The sequence below is a fragment of the Alligator sinensis genome, unplaced genomic scaffold (genome assembly GCF_000455745.1).
Source record: "Alligator sinensis unplaced genomic scaffold, ASM45574v1 scaffold707_1, whole genome shotgun sequence".
Lineage (NCBI taxonomy): Eukaryota > Metazoa > Chordata > Crocodylia > Alligatoridae > Alligator > Alligator sinensis.
In genome coordinates this window covers 249186-269295 of record NW_005842065.1, presented here as the reverse complement: position 1 = coordinate 269295, position 20110 = coordinate 249186, and the positions used below count along the sequence as shown (strand labels likewise).

The following is a 20110-nucleotide window of genomic DNA, read 5'->3' as shown; positions in this document are numbered from 1 at the left end:
CTGCTCTCATCCCTCTGCATGGCTTCCTGTTTCCGGCCCAGCCCTCCCAGGGCGCAGAACACGGGGGCTGGTGGAGGGGAGCAGGGTGGGCATGCTGGGGGCGTTAATCCTAGGCCCTTCTGCCACTGGGTCCTGTGAGTTCCATGCATCAGCTCCCATCCCAGTATGACAGTTTCCCCAGTCCCAGTATGGCATTGCCAACCCCCAGTCCCAGTATGGCATTGCCAGCTCCTCAGTCCTGGTATAGCATCCCCAGCTTTCCTGTCCCGGGATGACATCATCAGTCCCCAACCCCAGGATGAAATCACCAGCCCCCAGTCACAATATGGCATCACCAGTCTCAGTACGACATTGCCAATCCCAGCCTGCCTCCTCTGGTCCCAGTATGGCCTTACCAGTATCCACATGCAGTCCGCAGTCCTGAATCCAAGTATGGCTCCACCAGTCCCAGTGCAGCCTCCCAAAACCTGAATCCCCCCACCTAAAATCCTGAGAGCGGGGTAGATATCGTGAGGTGTGTTTCTTTAAGAAAAGAAGCCATGCAGTTTGTGGGGGAGGGGGAGTTTCCTTCATTTGCCTGCTACTGTTTGAGCCCTTTCAGGTGCTTGTTTCCAGCCTCTAGTAATATTCTGTCTGTGGTAGGAACTGCCTCGGTAGTGTCTTTATTTGTACAGAGCCTGACATAACCCTGACCAAATCTGACTGCTTCCTTGGTTTCTCCTTGCCTGTGAAGTGGGGAAGAGCTCTTATCTTGCCTATTCGAGATAAGGAAACTGAGGCCTGGGAAACTGCTATAAAGTGGCAGAGCTGGGATTTGAACTTGTGGCTCTTTAGGAGATTCTTAACCTCCAGGTGAGCCTGCCTGAAGTACTACTAGCAGCAATCAATCCCATGCCCCAGTATGGGTAACTAGTAATACCATATTTACTGAGTGACCAAAAATGCTGTCAATTTGGCAGTGGCCATGAGAGGGTTAAAACTGTCCAGTCAGCATTCCACCATGAGTCTGGGGAAATCTTTTTTCCTTCTGCCTTCCTGAAACAAGAGGCGTGGCTTATTCAGAGGCACATGATGTGTGATAAATTATGGTAATGACCGAGGAAGTGAGAACCCAGCATTGCCAGCATTAGCAAATGCTGGTGATTTCTTTGAAGGCCTGGTTTCATGCACTGATGTAAGAATTTTATTTGAAAAAAAAAATAATCAAGTTCCTTAACATGCCAGGCAGAAGTCTAAAAAAATGCAAATCCAGGCTCCCAACCTCAAAGAGCCAATGAAAAAAGGGCTTTGTTGCTATTATGCCATATTTATTCACATACGAGTTCCCTGAAAATCAGCCATTGAAAATTGGGGTGTCTCCTGAACAAGGAAATGATTGATTCTGAATTCTGTAGTTAAAAGGAAACATCTTTTCCTTCTGCCTTACTCAAACAAGGTGTGTGTCTTATTTGGAACTGTGTGGTATGTGGGGAAATATGGTACCTCATTTCTTTGCATCCATTATGTGCTGTTTCCCTGGTAACTGGAAAATGAAACTTGGGGGTGCAGGTTTTAAAGAAGACCCATTCCTCACAGTTTGCCTGAAAGGAAAAATCTTAGTTGGTGGCATGCTATATGTGAGGAAATAACGGTGTTTTGATAAGTATCATGCAATTTTTGAAGGCGATCAGGAGATCCTTGTGCTGGCTCTTGATTCCCACCTGGTTTGCGGCTGGAGGGATTTGAGCAGAAGAGTCTCACAGGGTCACATAATTTGGGCAACCAATGGGATGGCATTCAGGGGAGAGGAAGTGGCGTGGCTGGGGTGACAGCGTTGGCTTTGGTGAGGACATGAGTTTAGCTTGGCAGTTAGGTCCTCTTGGACAGGGCCTGACTCCCAATTCCCAGTATGGGAAGCAGCCTGGGGGGTATACTGTGTTCTTATCTCAGTGCCCTGCTTCTCCAGGCCCATAACAGCTAGATCGGGGCCATTGCCTGATCCATGGTGCCTAATTCCTCTTGCTGACCCCTCTGCCACAGGGCTCAGATCCAGGTCTGCCCAGCTGCAGCGGTTCCTGCCGGTGGGTCAGAGAATGCATTAGAGCAGACTTGAGGTTAAGGGCTGCTGTAAAGAAGAGGGAAAACACTTTTTCTCTCTTGCTGCAGTGAGGAAGACTCAAAAACATGGCTTGAAGTTGCAGAAAAGTAGGTTTAGATTGGAGACCAGGAGAAACTTCCTCACCATCAGATCAGTGAGGCTGTGGAATAGATGCCTAGGGGAGCTGTGGACTCTCCATCACTGGAGGGGTTCAAGGAGAGGTTGGGCAGCCACTGGTCAGGCATGATGGAGGTGTAGTGATGCCTGTGTTCTGCTATAGGGATTTCCCAGGCTTCTGGGCTTTGCTGGTTGCCCCCCCCACACTTTTGCTACTTGCGTCACGGGGTTTAAGCCTCCCCCAGAGGCGCTGGGTGTTGGTTGCAGCTCAGGCTGGGGATGGCAACTGGGCTGTGCCAATGCACCTGCTGGGACTCAAACCTAGAGGATCCTGGCTAAAGTGCCTTGTCCCTCTGCTCAGGCTCAGACCCACATCAGATTTGGGGTTAGAAAGGAATTTTCCTCCCTGGTCAGATTGGTATGGACTGGGGAGGGTTTGCCTTCCTCCATAGTGGTGGCATGGCCTCTGCCTTGAGTGTCTATTAACAACCTTTCTCTAATAACAGGATCTTGGCAGCCCTGGTCCCCCCCTGGTTTTTCTGGTCTGATGTCTGATACTGTGTCAGGGCTGATGGTAGTTTTAGGAAGAGATTATACTATGGATTTGTCTGGGATGGTTTGGATAGAGCTGATGTGACCCCCAGAGGTCCCTTCCAGCGCAACTTCTCTATGACCTTGCTGCCCCTAAAAATGCACAGGACCTTGCGCAGCCCAAGACTCTTTACATTGTCCTAAACCCCACTCCCATCACCATCTTCAAGCAGGATGCCAGAGCTAATTTCCCAAGACTCCAGCCTCCCTCTCTCCTGCTCCTTGCCTTCTGCCTTCTCATTTGAACTCGCTGCCCCTCAAGACTTCTCAGGAAGCCAAAAGCAAAACCCTGGCCCTGGGATGTGCGTCTGCTGCCAGGTTGAGCTTGTTCTGGGGCTAAAGGCCTCAGCCTGAGGGAGCCTGAGGCCCTGGGGGCTGGAGGGGGCTAGCACAACGTCTCCATGCTTCCATTCCAGTGCAGAAAATCAGCCTCCTCACTTGACACATGTGCCCTGGGTTCTCTCCATAGCTGTGGGAGCTGGGTGGAGTTGCATGGGGGACAAGGGATGATTTTGGAGGGCTGATTTTTTTTCAGAACTGAGCCTGAGGCCCTGGGGATTTGGGGGTGGGGGGGAGCTGCTACAAGTTGGGCCTAAGATGGTGGGGGAAGGGGTGGAGAAGAGGAGAGGCAGAGGGAGGTAGAGATAGAGGAAGGAGAGAAGGGGACAGGAAAAGGAAGTGGAGGGGGCGGAGGGGAGAACACAGAGATTTTCAAAAGCAGGAGAGACTTGGTCTCTGCCTCCTCCCACTGCGGCCTGTGAGTCAGCCGCAGCCACAGCAACAGCCCCAAGTGCAAGGTCTGGAGGCCTGGGAGCGAGGGGTGATTCAGCCACCATGTCACAGACCCCCCTCCCCCCAGCCTAAGCACCTCAGGTGTTAGCATGGGAATTCCCTGACACTTGATTTGACCTGGCCAAAATAGTGCCCTTAAAGCTATCATTATCCCCTTAAAAATCCTTTTCTCTCCATACCTATTCTTTAGGATGATGTTATTGTATTTCCTGACATACCACGTGGCCCCACTTCATTTTGAGATGGCAAAATGAAGGGAAAAATTATTTCTTTTGTCATGGCTGTAGCTGGAGCACAGGGGCAGCATCCTTTCCCCCATAGCATCAGCTAAAGTGACAGTGATACCCCCCCCTCACTGCTGCTGCCACATTGGCAGCAGCTTTTGGCTTCTTTCCCCAAAACTGCTGCTAATTTGGCAGCAGATGGAAAAGGATTTACTTGTGTAACTCCATCTCTCACCAGCCAGCTCCACCCTCCTCTCTTGAGGGCAGCATGGCAGCTAGGACAACATCTCCATGCTTTCCTTCCAGCACAGAAAGAAATCTGGGGTGGGGTATGGAAAGATGCATGTGGTATACAAATATTTATGGTGCCCTTGCTAGCCAGCCCTCCAGGCTTGCTTCCCAGCACAAGGCTTGCTTCTTTCCTTTGGATGGTGCATCACACCCCCAGTTGATTTGTTATGCAAATCTCTGGGCATAAACCATTTGCGTAATCAGCTGGATGGGTCATTTCTGAGGCCTGGAAGCTGCAAAGACCAGACCAGAGCAAAGCACTGAGGGGTTTCCCATTGGCCAGCCTCACCTCTATGCAAATCCTGCAGCCCTACAAAAACTTAAGAGCCTGGAGCAATGTGCTTGGAATATGAGATCTGTTATCCAAGTGTGTCATAAGGCCTGTACTGCAACAGCCAGTGTGAGTCCCCTCCCTCCCTCATTTCCAGGGAAGAATGAAGGGGCGAAGGAGATGGTTGGCTTTGAGGGTCTGGTCCTCCTTTTTCCCACCATGTTTCCTGAATACCTAGAAGCCCACAAGAGCTTGGTCTTCCCCTGCCACAGCTTGCCCCGATTGGTCTCTGGAGGATTCTTCAATCATAGAACCTAGTGAGCACCTTTAGAGGCCATGCAGCACCTAAAGGGATATGTCCCAATTTCCTAGAGTTTCTGATGATGCCTGATGCTGGGAAAGGGAAAAAAGAGGTCTGGAGACACGAGGAGCTCCAAGCTTTGTTGGGTCGTACAGTGCTGGGATGCAGTGGGATCTGGGTCTCGGCTATGGTCCCTAGAGCAGATGAATTACAGCTCCATCATCATGGCTGAGCTCATAAGAGATGAGACAGAGCAGAATCTTATTCTTCTCTCCGGGCTTGGCCAGACCTGGACCCCCCACCCCATTTCTGCTGGGAAAGCTGAAAAAGTCCCCTTCCTTCCACTGGGGAGAGAACCCGGGTGTCCTGGTCTTCCCCTGCCCCCCACTCTCCCTTCTCCCCTCATCTCCTCTGCCAATCTCCCCTTCCTCCCCTGCTCTAGGTCTTTTCTAGCTCTGCTGGAGGTAAAGAGACCAAAGCCATACCTTGTTGTCATGGCGTGGGCGGGCTGAGGATTAATATATGGCCCCTCCACCCCGCACTGGTCCCAGACCTGGCTCAGAGCTCAGCTGATCACGTGGGTCTTGTGGGTGTTACAGGCATGCCTCACTCAGGCCCTGGGGGGAGGGTTTGCGGGGACACAATCATGGGGGGCTGGGGTTGTAAACCAGCCAGGAGAGCTGGAAATGCTCCATATCAGCCTTGCCTTTGGCCAAAACTCGCTGCCCTACAGGTATTCAGGGGCATGTGGTAGGTATATCAATATGGTAGCCTGGATTTCTGGCAGAGCCTTGCCTCTCTGGGATGAAATGAGACCCAGCTCATGGGCTGTCAAGGGAGAAAACAGGAAAATGTCAAGAAAACCAAGGAAAAGTCAGGGGAAAAAAGCAGGAAAAGTTCATGAAAAGTTGGGAAAAAACCAGGAAAAAGTAAGAAAAAACAGGAAAAGTTCAGGCAAACAAGATGGGAAGTCAGAGGAGGGGGGCGGAGGAGAAGGAAAAAGTCAGAGAAAAAAGTAGGAAAAGGGCAGGAATAAAAACAGGAAAAAAGGAGGTGGGGAGGGCAGGAAAAGGGCAGAAGAAAATCCCAGGAAAAAGTCAGGATGAAAAGCAAGTAAAAGGTGCAGGGGAGGAGGGGTGGGGGGAACCCACAGGAAAAAGTTCAGGGGAAAAAAAACAGAAAAAAAAAGTCAAGGAAAAATCAGGAGAAGAGAAAAAAAATCAGTAAAAATGAAAAGAATCAGAAAACATAAACAGATGACAGGAAAATAACCCAGAAAAAAAATCAGGGAAAAAGAAAAAAAAAACCAAGAAAAAATGGAACAACAAGAGCAACCAGAAAAAGGCCAGAAAAAAAGTCAGGAAAAATCAGAAGAAAATAGAAACAATCAGAAAAAGCAGCCCAGAACTCACACCCCTACAGGTGCTCCCAGCTCATCAAGGGAGCAGAAGTGAGTTCAAGCAGGCCTGAGGTTCAGACCTGTTCCAGCCAATCATAACACCCACCAGCCATTTGAATGCCTCTGTACCTTCATTCCAACCAATCACAGCTCCCAACAGCCAGTACCCCCACCAACCAATTGTAGCCCTTGATAGGCATTCTAATGCTCCTGTGCCTCCATTCCAGCCAATCACAACCCACAACAGTCATTCCAATGCCCCCATGCTTACATTCCAGCCAATTCCATCCTTCAACAGCCAGTCTAGTGTCCCTGTGTCTCTGTTCCAGCCAATTGCAGCCTCTGGAAGCCATTCCAATGCTCCCACACCTCCATTCCAGCCAATCACAGCCCTTGACAGCCGTTCCAATATGCCCACAACCAGTCACAGCCTCTGCAGCCATTTCAGTGCTCCATGCCTCCATTCCAGCGCAGAAGCCACTTTCCTCACATAAGTCGCTCTTCCAGTGCTGGAGGCTGGGGAAAGGGGCATGTGGTATGTGAGAAATTACGGTATCACATCTCACGCAGGCAGTTCCTCAGGTCTCCAGTGGGGATGGGGGCCCTGAGCAGCCGCCTGTCCCCCCGGGAGCTGTCCCCGGCCTGACACCTGCCCCCCGTTGCCTCCACAGTTCCTGTGTCTCAAGAACATCCGGACCTTCCTGTCCACCTGCGGCGAGAAGTTCGGGCTGCGCAAGAGTGAGCTGTTTGAGGCTTTCGACCTGTTTGACGTCCAGGACTTTGCCAAGGTTTGTTCCCTGCCACCGCGACACCCAGAGCCAGGGGGAGGTGGGGGAAGAAACTGAGGCAGGTGATGTGGTGCTCCCCAGGTGTGTGCAGGGGGTTGAGCAGGGCAGGGAGTGGGGTGGGGGGCTGGGTCTCTGCCCCGAGTGGAGCCAGACCGTGAGAACCCAGGGGCCCTGAGTCCCCCAGTACCGCTCTAACTTGTCTCTATTCCTCTCCCATTGCTGGGAGAGGACCCCGGAGTCCTGGCTCTGCATCCCATGCCCCACTCTACCCTGCTGGGCTCCTCTCCCAGCACTGACTCCCCTCTCCCTCCTCACCCCCAACTGGACTCCACTTCCCTCCCACAGCTAGAGAACCAAGGAGTCCTGGCTCTGTCCCTCATCTCTACCTCGCTAGACTCCCCTCCCCTTACTGGGGAGAGAACCCAGGCATCCTGCTCCCCAGCAGGACTTACCTGGCAGGGGAAATACCATGACCACAATGGTGGCAGGAGAAATACACTGACCGAGGTAATGCAGTTAAAATGGTACTGTGTAGTGGAGGGTTGCACCCTTGTCTACTTCCGGACAGGACTCCTTATGACAGCCTCCATAGTTAGCTTCCCACTGGCCAGCTTCCCGTGGGAGGATCTTGGCTACATGCCAGCTTTATGGAAAAGGGGAGACTCCTCCCTAGCTTGCTCCTGTGGCCACCTGGCTGAAGGCAACCCAAACTTGGGGGCGTGCGAACCCCAAGCTTTCAGACTTGGGCCTGCACATAGGATGCTTGTCAAATGATCTGGAAGCATCTGAAGCCCCAGGTGGGGGTGGATGATGTTTGCTGGAAGCAGGGCCACATTTGATTTTTGACTGACTCATGGGTTTGGAATTGATCTGGTTGATGTGATTTGGAACATTAAAAAAACAACAAACAAACGTCCTGCTCCCCAGCATCCCTGCTCTGGCAACTAAACCACACTCTTCTGCTGTGCTGGTGATGGAACCCAGGTGTCCGGATCATCTCTTGACTCCTGCTTGAACCTGCTGCTTTGAAAGCCCCATGCAGCCTTGCCCCGGCAGGGCTGGGGGGACAGGGGCTGGGGGTCAGGAGTGAGGGGGGCACCAGCAAGGCTGGTGGGGGAGCTGGAAGCACCCTGCCCAAATGAACAGGTCCCCTTGGCAGGGCTCCCAGCCTCCCCCTTGCTCTCCCACCCATATCAGACCAGCAGAACCTTGATTTTAGTTTCCTGTTAACACCTGAGGTTTCAAACCCCGGGTCTGTGCCCCACCCGTGCCCCCATCCCTCCCTCAGGGCCTACCCTCAACCTCGGTGAGTTATAACTACCCTGAGCAGATGCCATCATAAGCCTTGAGTGAAGTTATTTGATCACACCTGGTGCCTCGGGTCTCTGGGCCTCAAGTCATGACCCTTTCACACGTGTTTTCACTTGGAGCCAATTGAAACGGGGCCCAGCTCTTTTTCCCCACTCTCCCTCATTGGTGTGAATTTTCACGGGAGAAGTCAGCAAGATCGGCGATTTGTGGGGTGGGTGTTGAAGGGAGGCACTTTCCTGGGCAGAAGAATGGGGCTTTATGGGGAAAACCCTTGTGAATGAGTGAGAGGGTCATCAGATGGCAGTGCCACTTGTGAAAAGGGAAAGGTTTTCACAAGCCAGTGGTGGGGGTGGAGGGGGCAGGAATCGCGATGATTATCATGGGAGCAGTGGGGTTCAACAGGAGAAAGATCATGAAAAGGAATGAGTGAGGAAGAAAAAAATTGCAAGGCTATTTCCAGTTATCTGTGTGGCCTGGCGAGGCAGAAGGGGGCTTGTGAATGAAATGTGTGGGTGGAAAAATGGTGGTGAAATATTTGGAGTTTGGTTAACTTGGGGATTTTTCTGGGAAAGTTTTGCAGTTTTTGAGGTTTTGAGCCAACGACTTTGTGCAAAAATCATTATTTTTAAAATTTTGTGGGGGAGGGAAAAATCTTGTTGTTTTTGTTGAAAAACCATTGACAGGAGAGCAAGTTAGAGGGGATTTTTTCTTGATAAGATCTTGGTGAAAAATAGTGACTTTTGGGAGCAAAATCCTTACAATTTTCAATGAACCAACTGTGTGAAAAGTGAACAATATGGGAGGGGAAATTTCCCTGCTAAAATCTTGGTGAAAAATATTGATCTTTGGAAGGAAATCCTGTAAATTTCAGTTATAAATCATTGTGAAAGGAGAATGAGATTAGCGGGGAAATTTTCCCTGCTAAAACCTTTAGAGAAAATAGTGACTTTTTGGAGGAAAATCCTTGCAATTTTTAGTGAAAATCATTGTGAAAGGACAGTGAGCCTGGAGGGGAAAGTTCCCTTCTAAAATCTTCCTGTTTCCGGTGAAAATTGTTGAGAAAGGAGAGTGAGATTGGTGGAGAAATATTTCCTGCTAAGACCTTTGTGAGGAGGAATGATTTGCGAGGGAACTTCTTGCAATTTTCAGTGAAAAATCTTTGTGAAAGGAGATTTCTCTTTTGTGATTGGAGGGGAGTTATTTCCTGCTAAAACCTTTGGGAAAAATAATGCTTCTAGCAGGGAAATTTTTGCTTTTTTTGGTGAAAAATCTGTGTGAAAGGATAATGAGATTGGAGGAAATTTTTTCCTGTTAAAATCTTTGTGAAAAATAGTGATATTTTTTGAGGGAAATCCTTGCAATTTTAAATGAAAGATCTTTGTGAAAGGATAGAGAGATGGGAGGGATTTTTTTCCCTGATGAAAATTTTGGGGAAATGGTAAATTTGGAGGAAAATTCTTGCAATTTTCTGTGAAAATGATTGTGGAAGGAGAGTGAGATTGGAAGGGAATTATTTCCTGCTAATATATTTGGGGAAAACAGGGATTTTAAAGGATAATTCTCAAAGTTTTTGGTGAATATGCTTTGTGAAGGGACAGAAAGATTGGAGAGGAAGTTTCCCTGCTAAAATCTTTGTGAAAAACAGTGATTTTTTTTTTTACTGAAAATTCTTGTTTGATGAAAAATAATAGTGACTTTTGAATTGAAATATTCATCATTGTAGGTAAAAACCTTTGTGCAACAGCAGTGAACAGTTCAGTTGTCGGTGAAAGGCTTTGTGATCCAGTAGAGATTTCTGAAGGGAAATAGTCCTGCCCCTCTGGGGTGAGGAGTCTCCATCAGACTCTGCGATGTGGCCAACTCTGTGCTCACCAACCCATGAGATCTTATCTCACGATGAGATCGAGATTACCAGCCTTCGCAATTTTTATCTCCTGATATGAGGCGATTTTTTTTTCTTTCTCTTTAATCTCTGGTTCCTGGAATCCGGCAGTGACACACAGCAGCTACCATATTGTCTTATTTTAGCATGAGATTCAGGCCTTTCCTTCTCATCATGGAGGGGCGGGGAGAGGGCACGGGATGACGTGAGAATTTCGGCCATCATTAAGAAAAAACAGTGTGTTTCTTTCTATGGGCCTTGCAGTGGGATTCACTGGAAACTCTGATAACCCAGACACGAGACTGGGAAGGAAAACAGCACAATATTTATTCTTACATTGAAATAATTCCTGATTTTTTTAAGACAATCTCTGTGGGTGGCTGAGTGAGCTGAAGATATAGCTCTGTCCCTACCCAGAACTAAAAAAAAAAATAATTTTTTTTTCTTCATTTTTCCCAGGGGTGGATCTGGGAGATACAATGGTGCAGTTACCACCCCCCACTTTGATTTCTGCTCCATGCAAACTTTAGAGCCAGCTACCCAGGAGAAGCAGTGGCATTTCTATTCAGGCAGTGCTGATCAAACCATCAGACTTCACAGCTCATTAGGACCTAACTGATTTCTGCTAATCTCTCCATTGCACAGGTGTTAACAACCTTCTCTCCTTTTTAATGGTTGTGATGTTCCACCATTTAAATGATCCTTGTTTCTGCAATGTCGCTATCTGTCAGCCATTCTTGAAAATGTTTCTCTTCCATTTCACAGCTTCACAGACTGTTTTTAGCTCTAGCAAAAACTGTAGCTTGGGTGTGGTCAGATTAACTCAGGTGTAGAAATGACTGACAGTGAAGTATGGGAGGCACTGCCAAGATGTGCAAGAAGGCTAGACTTTGTTTTCCAAATCTGAATGAGAGACATGAATTGAAGTCTAATCAAACACTATCTTTGCACTATTTTTGCCTAGTTTCTTATGTTTTTTAAACTTAATATAGAAGCTAGCAAATTAGCGCATGTTAAAAAATAGTTATATTTATTTTGGCTTTGAATCATAGAATCCTAGAGAAGTTGGGCTGGAAGGGACCTCCAGAGGTCACACCTAGTCCAATTTCCTACCTGAGGCAGGATCATCCCTATCCATACCATCCTACACAAATCCACCATCTGACCTCTTCATAAAACTACGATCAACCCTGACTCACCACCAAACATCACAGCTGAATCTGCCACAGGGAAATCAGAGAACCACAGTGCCCAATGTCCTGCTTCTATAAAGGGTTCTTAATATATTCTTGAGATCCCAAGAAGAGGCCATGGCCCCTGCTACAGAGGAAGGCAAAACCTCTCCAGCCCATACCAATCTGACCATGGTGCAAAATTGCTTCCTGACCCTAAATATGGTGTCAGGCCCTGAGCAGGGAAGGGCAAGACCCTCTAGCCAAGACTGTCTGGGTTTGAGTCCCTGCAGAAGCATTGGCACAGCCCAGTCACCACACCTAGTCTGGGCTGAAGCCAACAACCAATGCCTCTGAGGAAGGCTTTAAAACACCGTGACACGTAGCAGCAAGAAGAGAGGAGGCAATCAGCAAAGCCCAGAAGCTTAGTGTAGCAGGTGGCCTACTTGGGCCGATCTCCGTGGCCCACCCACCTGTTCTTGGGCCAACCACCCGCCTTCTAGCCCGCAACGCCTTGATGTTAATTGATTAATTAATTGATGTCAATTAAGCGTGAGGCTACCCATTTTGGTGCCCTGATGCCAGGCAGTGCTCTCTGTGGCTCCTTTCCTCCCCTACACTGCAGCCCAAGCCTCGCAGATGGCATCTTGATGTTCACATCATCACCGGCCCCCACGCTGGGCCCCAGAATCCTCCTAACAGGACCCCTCCATGATCCCTCCATTCAGGCAGCCTCCCCCGCCTTCATTCAGGCTACCTAATCCCCCGAATCTATTTTCCCCTCTTGGGTGTGGTCCCCCCGGGACCTCTGGCTACCAGCCCTGGCCCACCTCCAGGCCAGTCGGGACCCCAGGCCCCCGGCTCTTGGGCATCCCTCGCGAGGGACCCCTGGCCCTTTTGACCGTCCTGGTCCTGGCCCCAGCATGGGCCAGTCGAAGGTACTCTCTCGTTCGGGTCAGGTCTCTAGCCCCTCACTCTCTCCCAGGGTCTGCCCTCTGGGCCCTTCACACAAACGGGGTTACCCACCCGGTGGTGGGGGCTAGGGGTTAAGGCGCCCTGACCTGCCTTTCACCGGGTGGTCACTGGCCTGGCATTTCCTGGGGGCTCCCACACCACTGGGAGCCCCACCAGGCCACCCACTCCCGGCAGGGTGCAGTTTTAGGTCATGCCCAGGACCAGGAGCCTCCTGACCATCCCCTACAGCTCCTCCCGTACCTCCAGATGATACCAGCAGCCCTCCGGCCAGGTGATGTTGTTGCCTGGCCCCCAGCAGCCAAACTGCCCTGTTTATATAGACAGCCCTTGACTCCAAAATAGCTGCCCTCATCAAGCACCTGGTGGCTGCCAGCTCCAGGCCCTTAAAGTGGCCGGCACACACAGTGCCCTGCCAGACTTAGGAAATCCCCATAGTAGCACACAGGTATCGCTACACTTAGCCCTGACCAGTGGCTGTCCAGTTTCTTCTTGAACCCCTCCAATGATGGAGAGTCCACAACTTTCCTAGTTGTCTATTCTACTGCCTCTCTAACTTAAACTGAATAGTGCACCACCAGACCCTTACTGTAGTAGTGAAGGTTCTAGTTTCTGTTTAACTGGAGAAAAATGTTATGATGCGCAATAATGTGTCACTCCATCTGCAACCCCCTTTTCCAAGCAAAGTGCCTTCCCCAAAACAAAGTGCAGCTTGTATTTGGGGGGGTGTGGTATGAAAGACAATATAGTATATGGAAGGTAGAAATAGATTTTTCTCCATGAGGAACGGGACAAGGAGCAGTTGAATGGAGATGATGACTTTCTCTTTATGAAGGGGGTTTAACCTGGACCCAGGCACCTGGAGAGGGGGAACATCTCTATCCAAGGATGTTTTTAAAAGCATGTTTCACAGACACTTAATGGAGATAGTTTTGTCAGGTCCTGGAAAAGGAGGTTGGTCTAAATGTTGCCTCTCCCTGCTTTTCCATGACTCTGATTGGGTCCTGACAGCTAAGTCTATCCTTTGCCATCTTTCGATGCTGTATTTTCCCATATTCCACATGCATCTTTCACCCCAAATCCAACTGGAGTGCATGTATTAAGTGGAGAAACTGTTTTTTGGACTGAGATAAAAGCCCTCTGATTTGATCCCTGCCCCACAGTGCAGCAGCTCTGGTATTCCTCTTTAGGCAGGCAAGAGGGTCAATGGCCCATGAATGGGTAAAATGCGTTCTGTGCCGGGGTGGCCATGATGCCCCTGGAGCCCCCTCAGCCCTTGCCAAGCTGGTTGTTTGGGCAATCTCCCCATCCCTTGTCTGCCATGCCTTGATGTTGTTATTTTTTAATGAAAGGGAGGCTGCCTCAGGGCTTCCCAAGCCTGATTCCGGGCTGCTGAGCTCAGATGTCTCCACGCTTGGCATGTAGGGCTAATTTTGTGGCTCCAACCGCCCCTTACACCACGCCTGTGCACTGGACCATCATTCTCTTTGTTGGGGCCTCGGCCTTCTCAGCCTCCACTCCTTTTCTCTAGCTGGGCCTTTTAGCATGGGCCCGCTGTATTGGACCTGGCTTCTAGGTACCTGCTCTGTCAATCCAGGCTCTTGGGGTCCCTGCCCGTTGCCTCTCACTCTAGGTCCCTGGCCCCAGAGGTTGCCCCTCATGGGCTATGGATTCTTGACTCTCACTTCACCTCTTACAGGCACCTCTGGCAACACAGTCTCTTGGGGGCTCCACCCCTTTCACTCAGGGTCTCTGGTCCGCAGAGATCACCCCTTATAGGCTACAGGTCCCTGACCTTTACTTCTCCCTTAACAGGTGCCTCTGTCCCTCACAGGCTTTGGGCCCGTGGCCCTATTCTTATCACTCCAAAGCAATGCTGGGCTTCCTGGCCCCTGCCTCCATCCTGCAAGGGTTCTGGGCCCCAAGCTCAATCAGTGCCTTGAGCCTGACCCTTGGCCTCTTGGGCACAAACAGGACCTCCAAGACCACCCCTCACAGTCCCACCCAAACCACCAGTTGTAAACTGTAACAAAGTGAATGAATACACTGGATGTAACATAAACTTAACTTGCTCTAGGTGTAGCAAATGATACCAATAGCTGACTGTCTGCAGCAAGGCTTCCCCTTACCTGAGGCTGTGTTCCTTTGTAAGACACCAGTATCCAGTTGGTGGTTCTTTGAGCAGTAATAAAGTCAGCCTGACATCCCCTTGCAATCTTCCTGGCCTGGAGCTCTTCATTCAGTGGCTTGCGAGGCTGGACTGCCTGGCCAGCTCAGACCCTGGGCTTATATGCTCCAAGCCTGACCCCGCTTCTGATCAGGTAGCTCCCTAACCATCCACAGGTGTTTCCTCCTCAGCACCTAATGAATGGTTGCAATGGTGACTTGGAACTGCTGCCCTAGCAGCCTCCTTGAATTTGCTTATTGTGGGCTGCTAGGCCTATGGTAAGAAATGGTAGTCGCTAGTCTCAGCTGCCTATTCCCTTAGGCAGAGATCTCCTGACTAACAGCAGGTGCAGCCCTTTAACCAGATGGACCTCTCCCCTGTCTGGGCAGCAGGTCTTTCATAGATTTAATAGATTTCATAGACATCAGGGCTGGAAGGGACCTCGGAAGATCGAGTCCAGCCCCCTGCCCCAGGGGCAGGAAGTCAGCTGGGGTCATAGGATCCCAGCAAGATAAGCATCCAAATTTCTCTTGAAGGTGTTCAATGTGGGTGCTTGAACCACCTCTGATGGCAGGCTATTCCAGACCTTGGGGGCTCGGACAGTAAAGAAATTCTTCCTTATGTCCAGCCTGAAACAGTCTTGCTGGAGTTTATAACCGTTCGACCTTGTCATCCCTTGGGGCGCTCTGGTGAACAATCGTTCCCCCAGATCCTGGTGAACACCCCTGATAAACTTATAGGTGGCCATCAGATTGCCCCTGAGCCTGCGCTTTTCCAGGCTAAGGATCCCCATAGCTCTCAGCCAGTCGTCATAAGGTCTGTTTTCCTGGTCTCTGATCATGCGCGTGGCTCTTCTCTGGACTCTCTCAAGCTTCTCCACATCCTTTTTGAATTGTGGAGCCCAAAACTGGATGCAATACTCTAGCTGCGGCCTCACAAAGGCTGAGTACAATGGGAAAATGATGTCCCTTTGCCCTTTTCTGGCCTCTCAGGCTGCAGTCTTTCTTCTTAAACTAATAGGAGCCTCCAGCATATAATATAATAAGCATAATCATTGAGTTCATGGCCCATTGTTCTTCACTTCACAGGTGTTAAAGACCATCTCTCCCTTTTAATGGTCTTGATGCACCACAAATGAAGCTGGGGTGTTGGCTGTAGCCATGTTGGTCTAAGGACATAGGCAGACAAATTTCTGTGGGTAAATCTGATATTTTTTATTAGACCAACTAAAACAGTTGGAAACATTCTTTGCAAGCTTTTGGATACAAACACCCTTCTTCAGGCAGATGAAGTGAATGTAGCTAACCTTACTATGGGGAATGTTTCCCTCTGCTATGGCCTCTGGTCTCTTTTCCTGTTTCACAGCTCTTTAGATCTTTTCAAGATCAGAGATCCACCAATGGGAACCAGACTTCAGCAGCAGCTAGGGTTTTAGTTAAGCAGGAAAGGGAGGGTGAGTCAGTTGAAGATAAGGCCCTGTCTCTTCTTTCTTCAGCTATCACTGGGGAGGAAAACTAATTTTCTTCATAATGCCTTTTAAAAACAAGGTGCATATTATATTTGGGGATGTGTTATATGCAAGAAGGTATGGTATTATCCGTCTCTCTCGTACACATACACCCCTTCCAGTCATAGAACAGGGCAAAGAGCAGAGATTTTTCCAGGTCTCTGATTCTTTCCGCCCCCTATTAATGCCTGCTTCCAGTATATCAGTCCCTCCATCTCCTCTTGGTTGTCTCTGTTTGAGTCTCCCCATCGCTTCCGGGAACTGCCTGTCATTACGTCACTTTGTGGAGGAAGGGGAAGAGGTTTTGCCCACGTGTTCTCGGCTTGGGCTGAGTGAGATCAAGAGGAAGTGGGAAAGTTCCACGCTTCCTGCCTGAAAGGGCCTCAGAAGCGCTGGGCCCTGACACCCAGATAGAGCCCTGAAGAAATTGTCTCTTGTCCCTTTTTGCCTCTCCCCATGCCCTGGACCTTGAGAGAGGTAGTTGGGAAGCAAAAGGCCAGATGCTGTTAGCCCCAGTCAGAGCTGGCAGGTGCATTGGCCATGAGGCGGCCATCTTGGCCTGTCATCTTGTGTGCCTACAAAGCTCATTGGAGTAGATCATGGTGTGACAACAACCTCACCAATTAAATTCACTCCCCTCCCTTGGTCTTCAAACAGCTCTGGGAGGGGAGCCCTGCCTGGGAGCTGAAAATAGGCTGTCGTGGTATTTCATTGGTCTCAGGGGATTCCTGTGATCATGGGCGACTGGTGCCTCCTGAGTCTAGGTGTGCACCCACAGGTACCGCCGTTGGCATCAGAGGTGGGGCCAGAGCTGGTGAGCTCTCACAGGTGCTGTGGTGGGAGCAGAGCTGGTGAGCTCCTGTAGGCGCTGGAGTCGGTGGTGGGGCCAGAGCTGGCGAGCTCCCTCAGGCGCCGCTGTCAGTGTTGGTGGCAGGAGCAGAGCTGGTGAGCTCCCACAGGTGCCACTGTTGGCATCAGTGGCAGCCCTGTTGCCTATGCCCATGATTGTTTTATGGTGTCTGTGGGATTTCATTTTCATGTTGTAGCACAGGGACATTGCATTGGATTTGAAGACTCTTTCAGGTCCCTCTGACTTCCCGGGGATAATGAAGGTGCAATTATCATCACCATCAGCATCATCAATCACTACCATCATCATCATTAGTAGTTGTAGTCACTATCATTAGCAGTTGTATTATATAATCATCATCACTTTCATATCACAATCATTAGCATAATCAATCACAATAAACATGATTATTGTTATTATTATAGTGAATGTCATTGTCATTATTAAGTATAATAAGCATAATCATTATCATCATTATAATATTATGATATAATTCTCACTATAATCACAATCAATCACTATAATATTACTGTTATCATTGTCATCATCCACTATTATTATCATCTCCATCAGTCATTACCATGTTGATGATGATGATTATTTATCATCTTTTTTTAAATGCAACACACACCTTTTCCCCAAGGAACCAGCTATTGGAACTGCATATGTGCATTATATGTGAGAAACATGGTAAGAGCTGTTTCTACCACTTACTGGCCAAAAGCAAGAGTAAAACCTGCAGCACTCCCTAGGAAGAACAGTGAGTAGGCTGGACTCCCTCACTGACACTACTCAGTTACTTACTACTGGATCTCTTTTTTTTCATTCAACCTTGAAAAAACAAGGTGTGCTGAATATTTTGGGGTGTGTTGTATGCAAAGAAATATAGTACTAACACTACCAGATATTAAATAATAATAATTATTGTTTTCAGGTGCTCTGCAGGACAGAGCTTCTTTTCTTCATCCGTTTTTTTGTTTCACTCTGAAATGTCCAAAAATAGGTCAGAACTTTACCTCACCCCCCAGCTACAGTGCTAGGTACTGTATAAATGTAGAAGAAATTACCCTGCTCTGATAGGCTTATAAGTCAAAATAAGTCTGGAGTGGTTGAAGGCTGGGATAAGAGGTGTGGGTGACTAGTGACCTTGTCTGGAGCTTTTCCAGTGTGTGGCCCCCCTGGTTTCCTTCCTAATGTTGTTTGGAAGCAAATAATGTTCCTCCCATGATGTGTTCTACCCCAACCTCTCCTTTCACAGGTCATTGGGACGCTGTCAACTCTGTCATGGACACAGATTGCCCAGAGCAAAGGGATCATGTGAGTATGTGGGGAAATGCTGGGTCTTGGCAACGCTATAGCAGGGAACCTGAAGGGCTGACAAGGGGGACAATATTGTGGCTAAGATTGTCCTTCCCTTCTCTCATAGAGGTGATTGGTGGTTGGTGGATAATACCTGCTTCTTGACAGGGCTTTACCTGTCTGAGACCTCACATTCTATCAAAGAACAGGCTAGAACCCTTGAACCTAAAACTCAGAGCCCTGTATTACTCTGACTTTGGTTTACCATATTTATACCTACCATGCACATAATTTCCTCTGAGAATCAGCCCTCCAAAATCAGGGTGTATGTTTTAAGTGAGGAAGCTGAATTCTTCATGAGTAAGCTGCTTTTCTTCACTGGAATAAAAGTACAGAGGGGTAGAAGCAGGGAAACACTACACTGTAATGGCTGCTGCTTCCCTTTGGGCTAGCAACTAGCAGGGGCCAAAAGCTGCTGCCAATTTGGCACTGGCTATGAAAGGGTTAACCTTGTAGGTTTTTGCCCTGAAGCAGCATGTGAACTAGCTGAGGGTGAGTGAGGAAAAAATAATCTTTTTCCCCCCTATGTTCTGCATTCCAAATCCAAGGGGCAGGTCTTATTTTGGGGGCATGTTGTATATGAGAAAGTATGGTGGTCAGTCCTAGACTCAAGCTCTCCCTCATCCCTTCCATTAGAGACAATTGTGCCATGGGGCCTTTGTGGTCACAGGATGCATTGGTGGCTGCCGTAGCTGGTCACGGTAGTCATCTTGGTTGCTCACAGCTTTGGCTGGCCATGGTGGCCATCTTGGCTGGCCATCCAAAATTGTTTTTACCTGCATCAGCAGCCTCTTGTGGTTGATTGGCCCCCCCCAGGGGGCCAAAGGTGGGTGTGCAGGCAGACCGACGTTGGTGGGATGTGGGGGGAAGGCCAGAGAAATGAGGCTTTTCAGAAGAGAGATAAGCAAAGAGCAGGGGCAGTCATGTTGGCTGCCACCTTGTTTTGCCACAGTTATAACCTTCTCTTTATTTCCATCTCCCCTCAGGCCCTTCCCCACCGAAGACAGTGTCACGGATGACGATGTGTACAGTGGCCTGTCAGATCAGATTGAGTAAGTGCCTGGCTTCTGTAGGCCAATCTCAGGAGTCCTGTGGTCTGCTCTCAGCTCTGCTGAGCATCCCCTCTGCCTCACTGTGACTTGGTTAACCCTCCTGAGTCAATGTCAATTGTCCAGTTGAGGAGTGTTCACCCTCAAATGGATTCTGAGAATCAAGAAAGGTTCAAAGAGCCTGTCTTGTTGGCTACAAAGGACCAACTCTCAGGATCATCATAAATTCTAGTTTATTGGACAGGATGTGAAGTTACCAACGAAATCCTAAATGCAAATTTTGAGTTATGAGTGGTACTGTTCACCTTAGTGCGCACACACACACATGCACTCAATCATTCAAACCCATGTCATTTAAACCCATGTAGTATAGTGTATAGTAGCTGCTGTAGTGATTGTGAGAACACTGGTGTCAGTATATCTACCTATCTGAGGCCCTGGAATCTGCTGTTGATAGTCAGCTTCCTTCAAGGCGATGTCCTCTTTGGAAGGGGGTTGCCTGCTTGGCCTTCTGTCTTGGTAGGTCAGGTGCTGGATGAGAGGGTGCCACTGAGGGTCACGCTTAACTGCCTTTTATCCCTTTCTGGCAGACTTGTATGATCCCCCAGGAACATTTTGGTTGCCCAATCTGGAGGTCGCCGCTGTCCCACGTTGGTCTTGAGTAGTGCATGACAGCTGTTAGTCACAGTCACTGGGGGTTTTGCCCAATGGTGTAGTTTTGGGAGTTAGTTTGTGATTTTGATTAATTAACAATGGTATTGTTAAGGGTTGCAGGAATAGTCAATAGGGTGGGTGCTCAGTCCCAGGAATCAGTTCCTTGGCTTGATTAGCCTAAAATGGCTTGTGGAGTAGAGTTTTGTAATGGTAAGTTCCTTTGGCTAGGCTATTGTCATTTAATTACCTACTGATCACCAGGCAGACAAGGTTCTTTGGGTGAATCATATCTTTTATTAGACCAACTTAAATAGTTGGAAATAATTTTTTTAGCAA

At 48.9% G+C, this 20110-nt stretch overlaps 2 protein-coding genes across 4 annotated transcripts in view; one reads left to right on the top strand and one right to left on the bottom strand.

Moving 5' to 3' along the window:
• SH2D3A (SH2 domain containing 3A) overlaps positions 1-422 on the bottom strand; it is a 24132-nt gene extending 23710 nt beyond the window's left edge. The window contains exon 1 of the mRNA XM_025203947.1: positions 396-422. Coding sequence (XP_025059732.1) covers positions 396-407 — 12 coding nt within the window. The 5' untranslated portion in view covers positions 408-422. The remainder of the gene's footprint in view (positions 1-395) is intronic.
• Positions 1-20110, top strand: part of VAV1 (vav guanine nucleotide exchange factor 1) — a 60170-nt gene that overhangs the window by 6487 nt on the left and 33573 nt on the right. For all 3 annotated transcript variants that reach the window (XM_025203945.1, XM_025203946.1, XM_006023343.3), the window contains exons 2-4: positions 6735-6851; positions 17971-18029; positions 19058-19123. In XM_025203945.1, coding sequence (XP_025059730.1) covers positions 6735-6851; positions 17971-18029; positions 19058-19123 — 242 coding nt within the window. The remainder of the gene's footprint in view (positions 1-6734; positions 6852-17970; positions 18030-19057; positions 19124-20110) is intronic.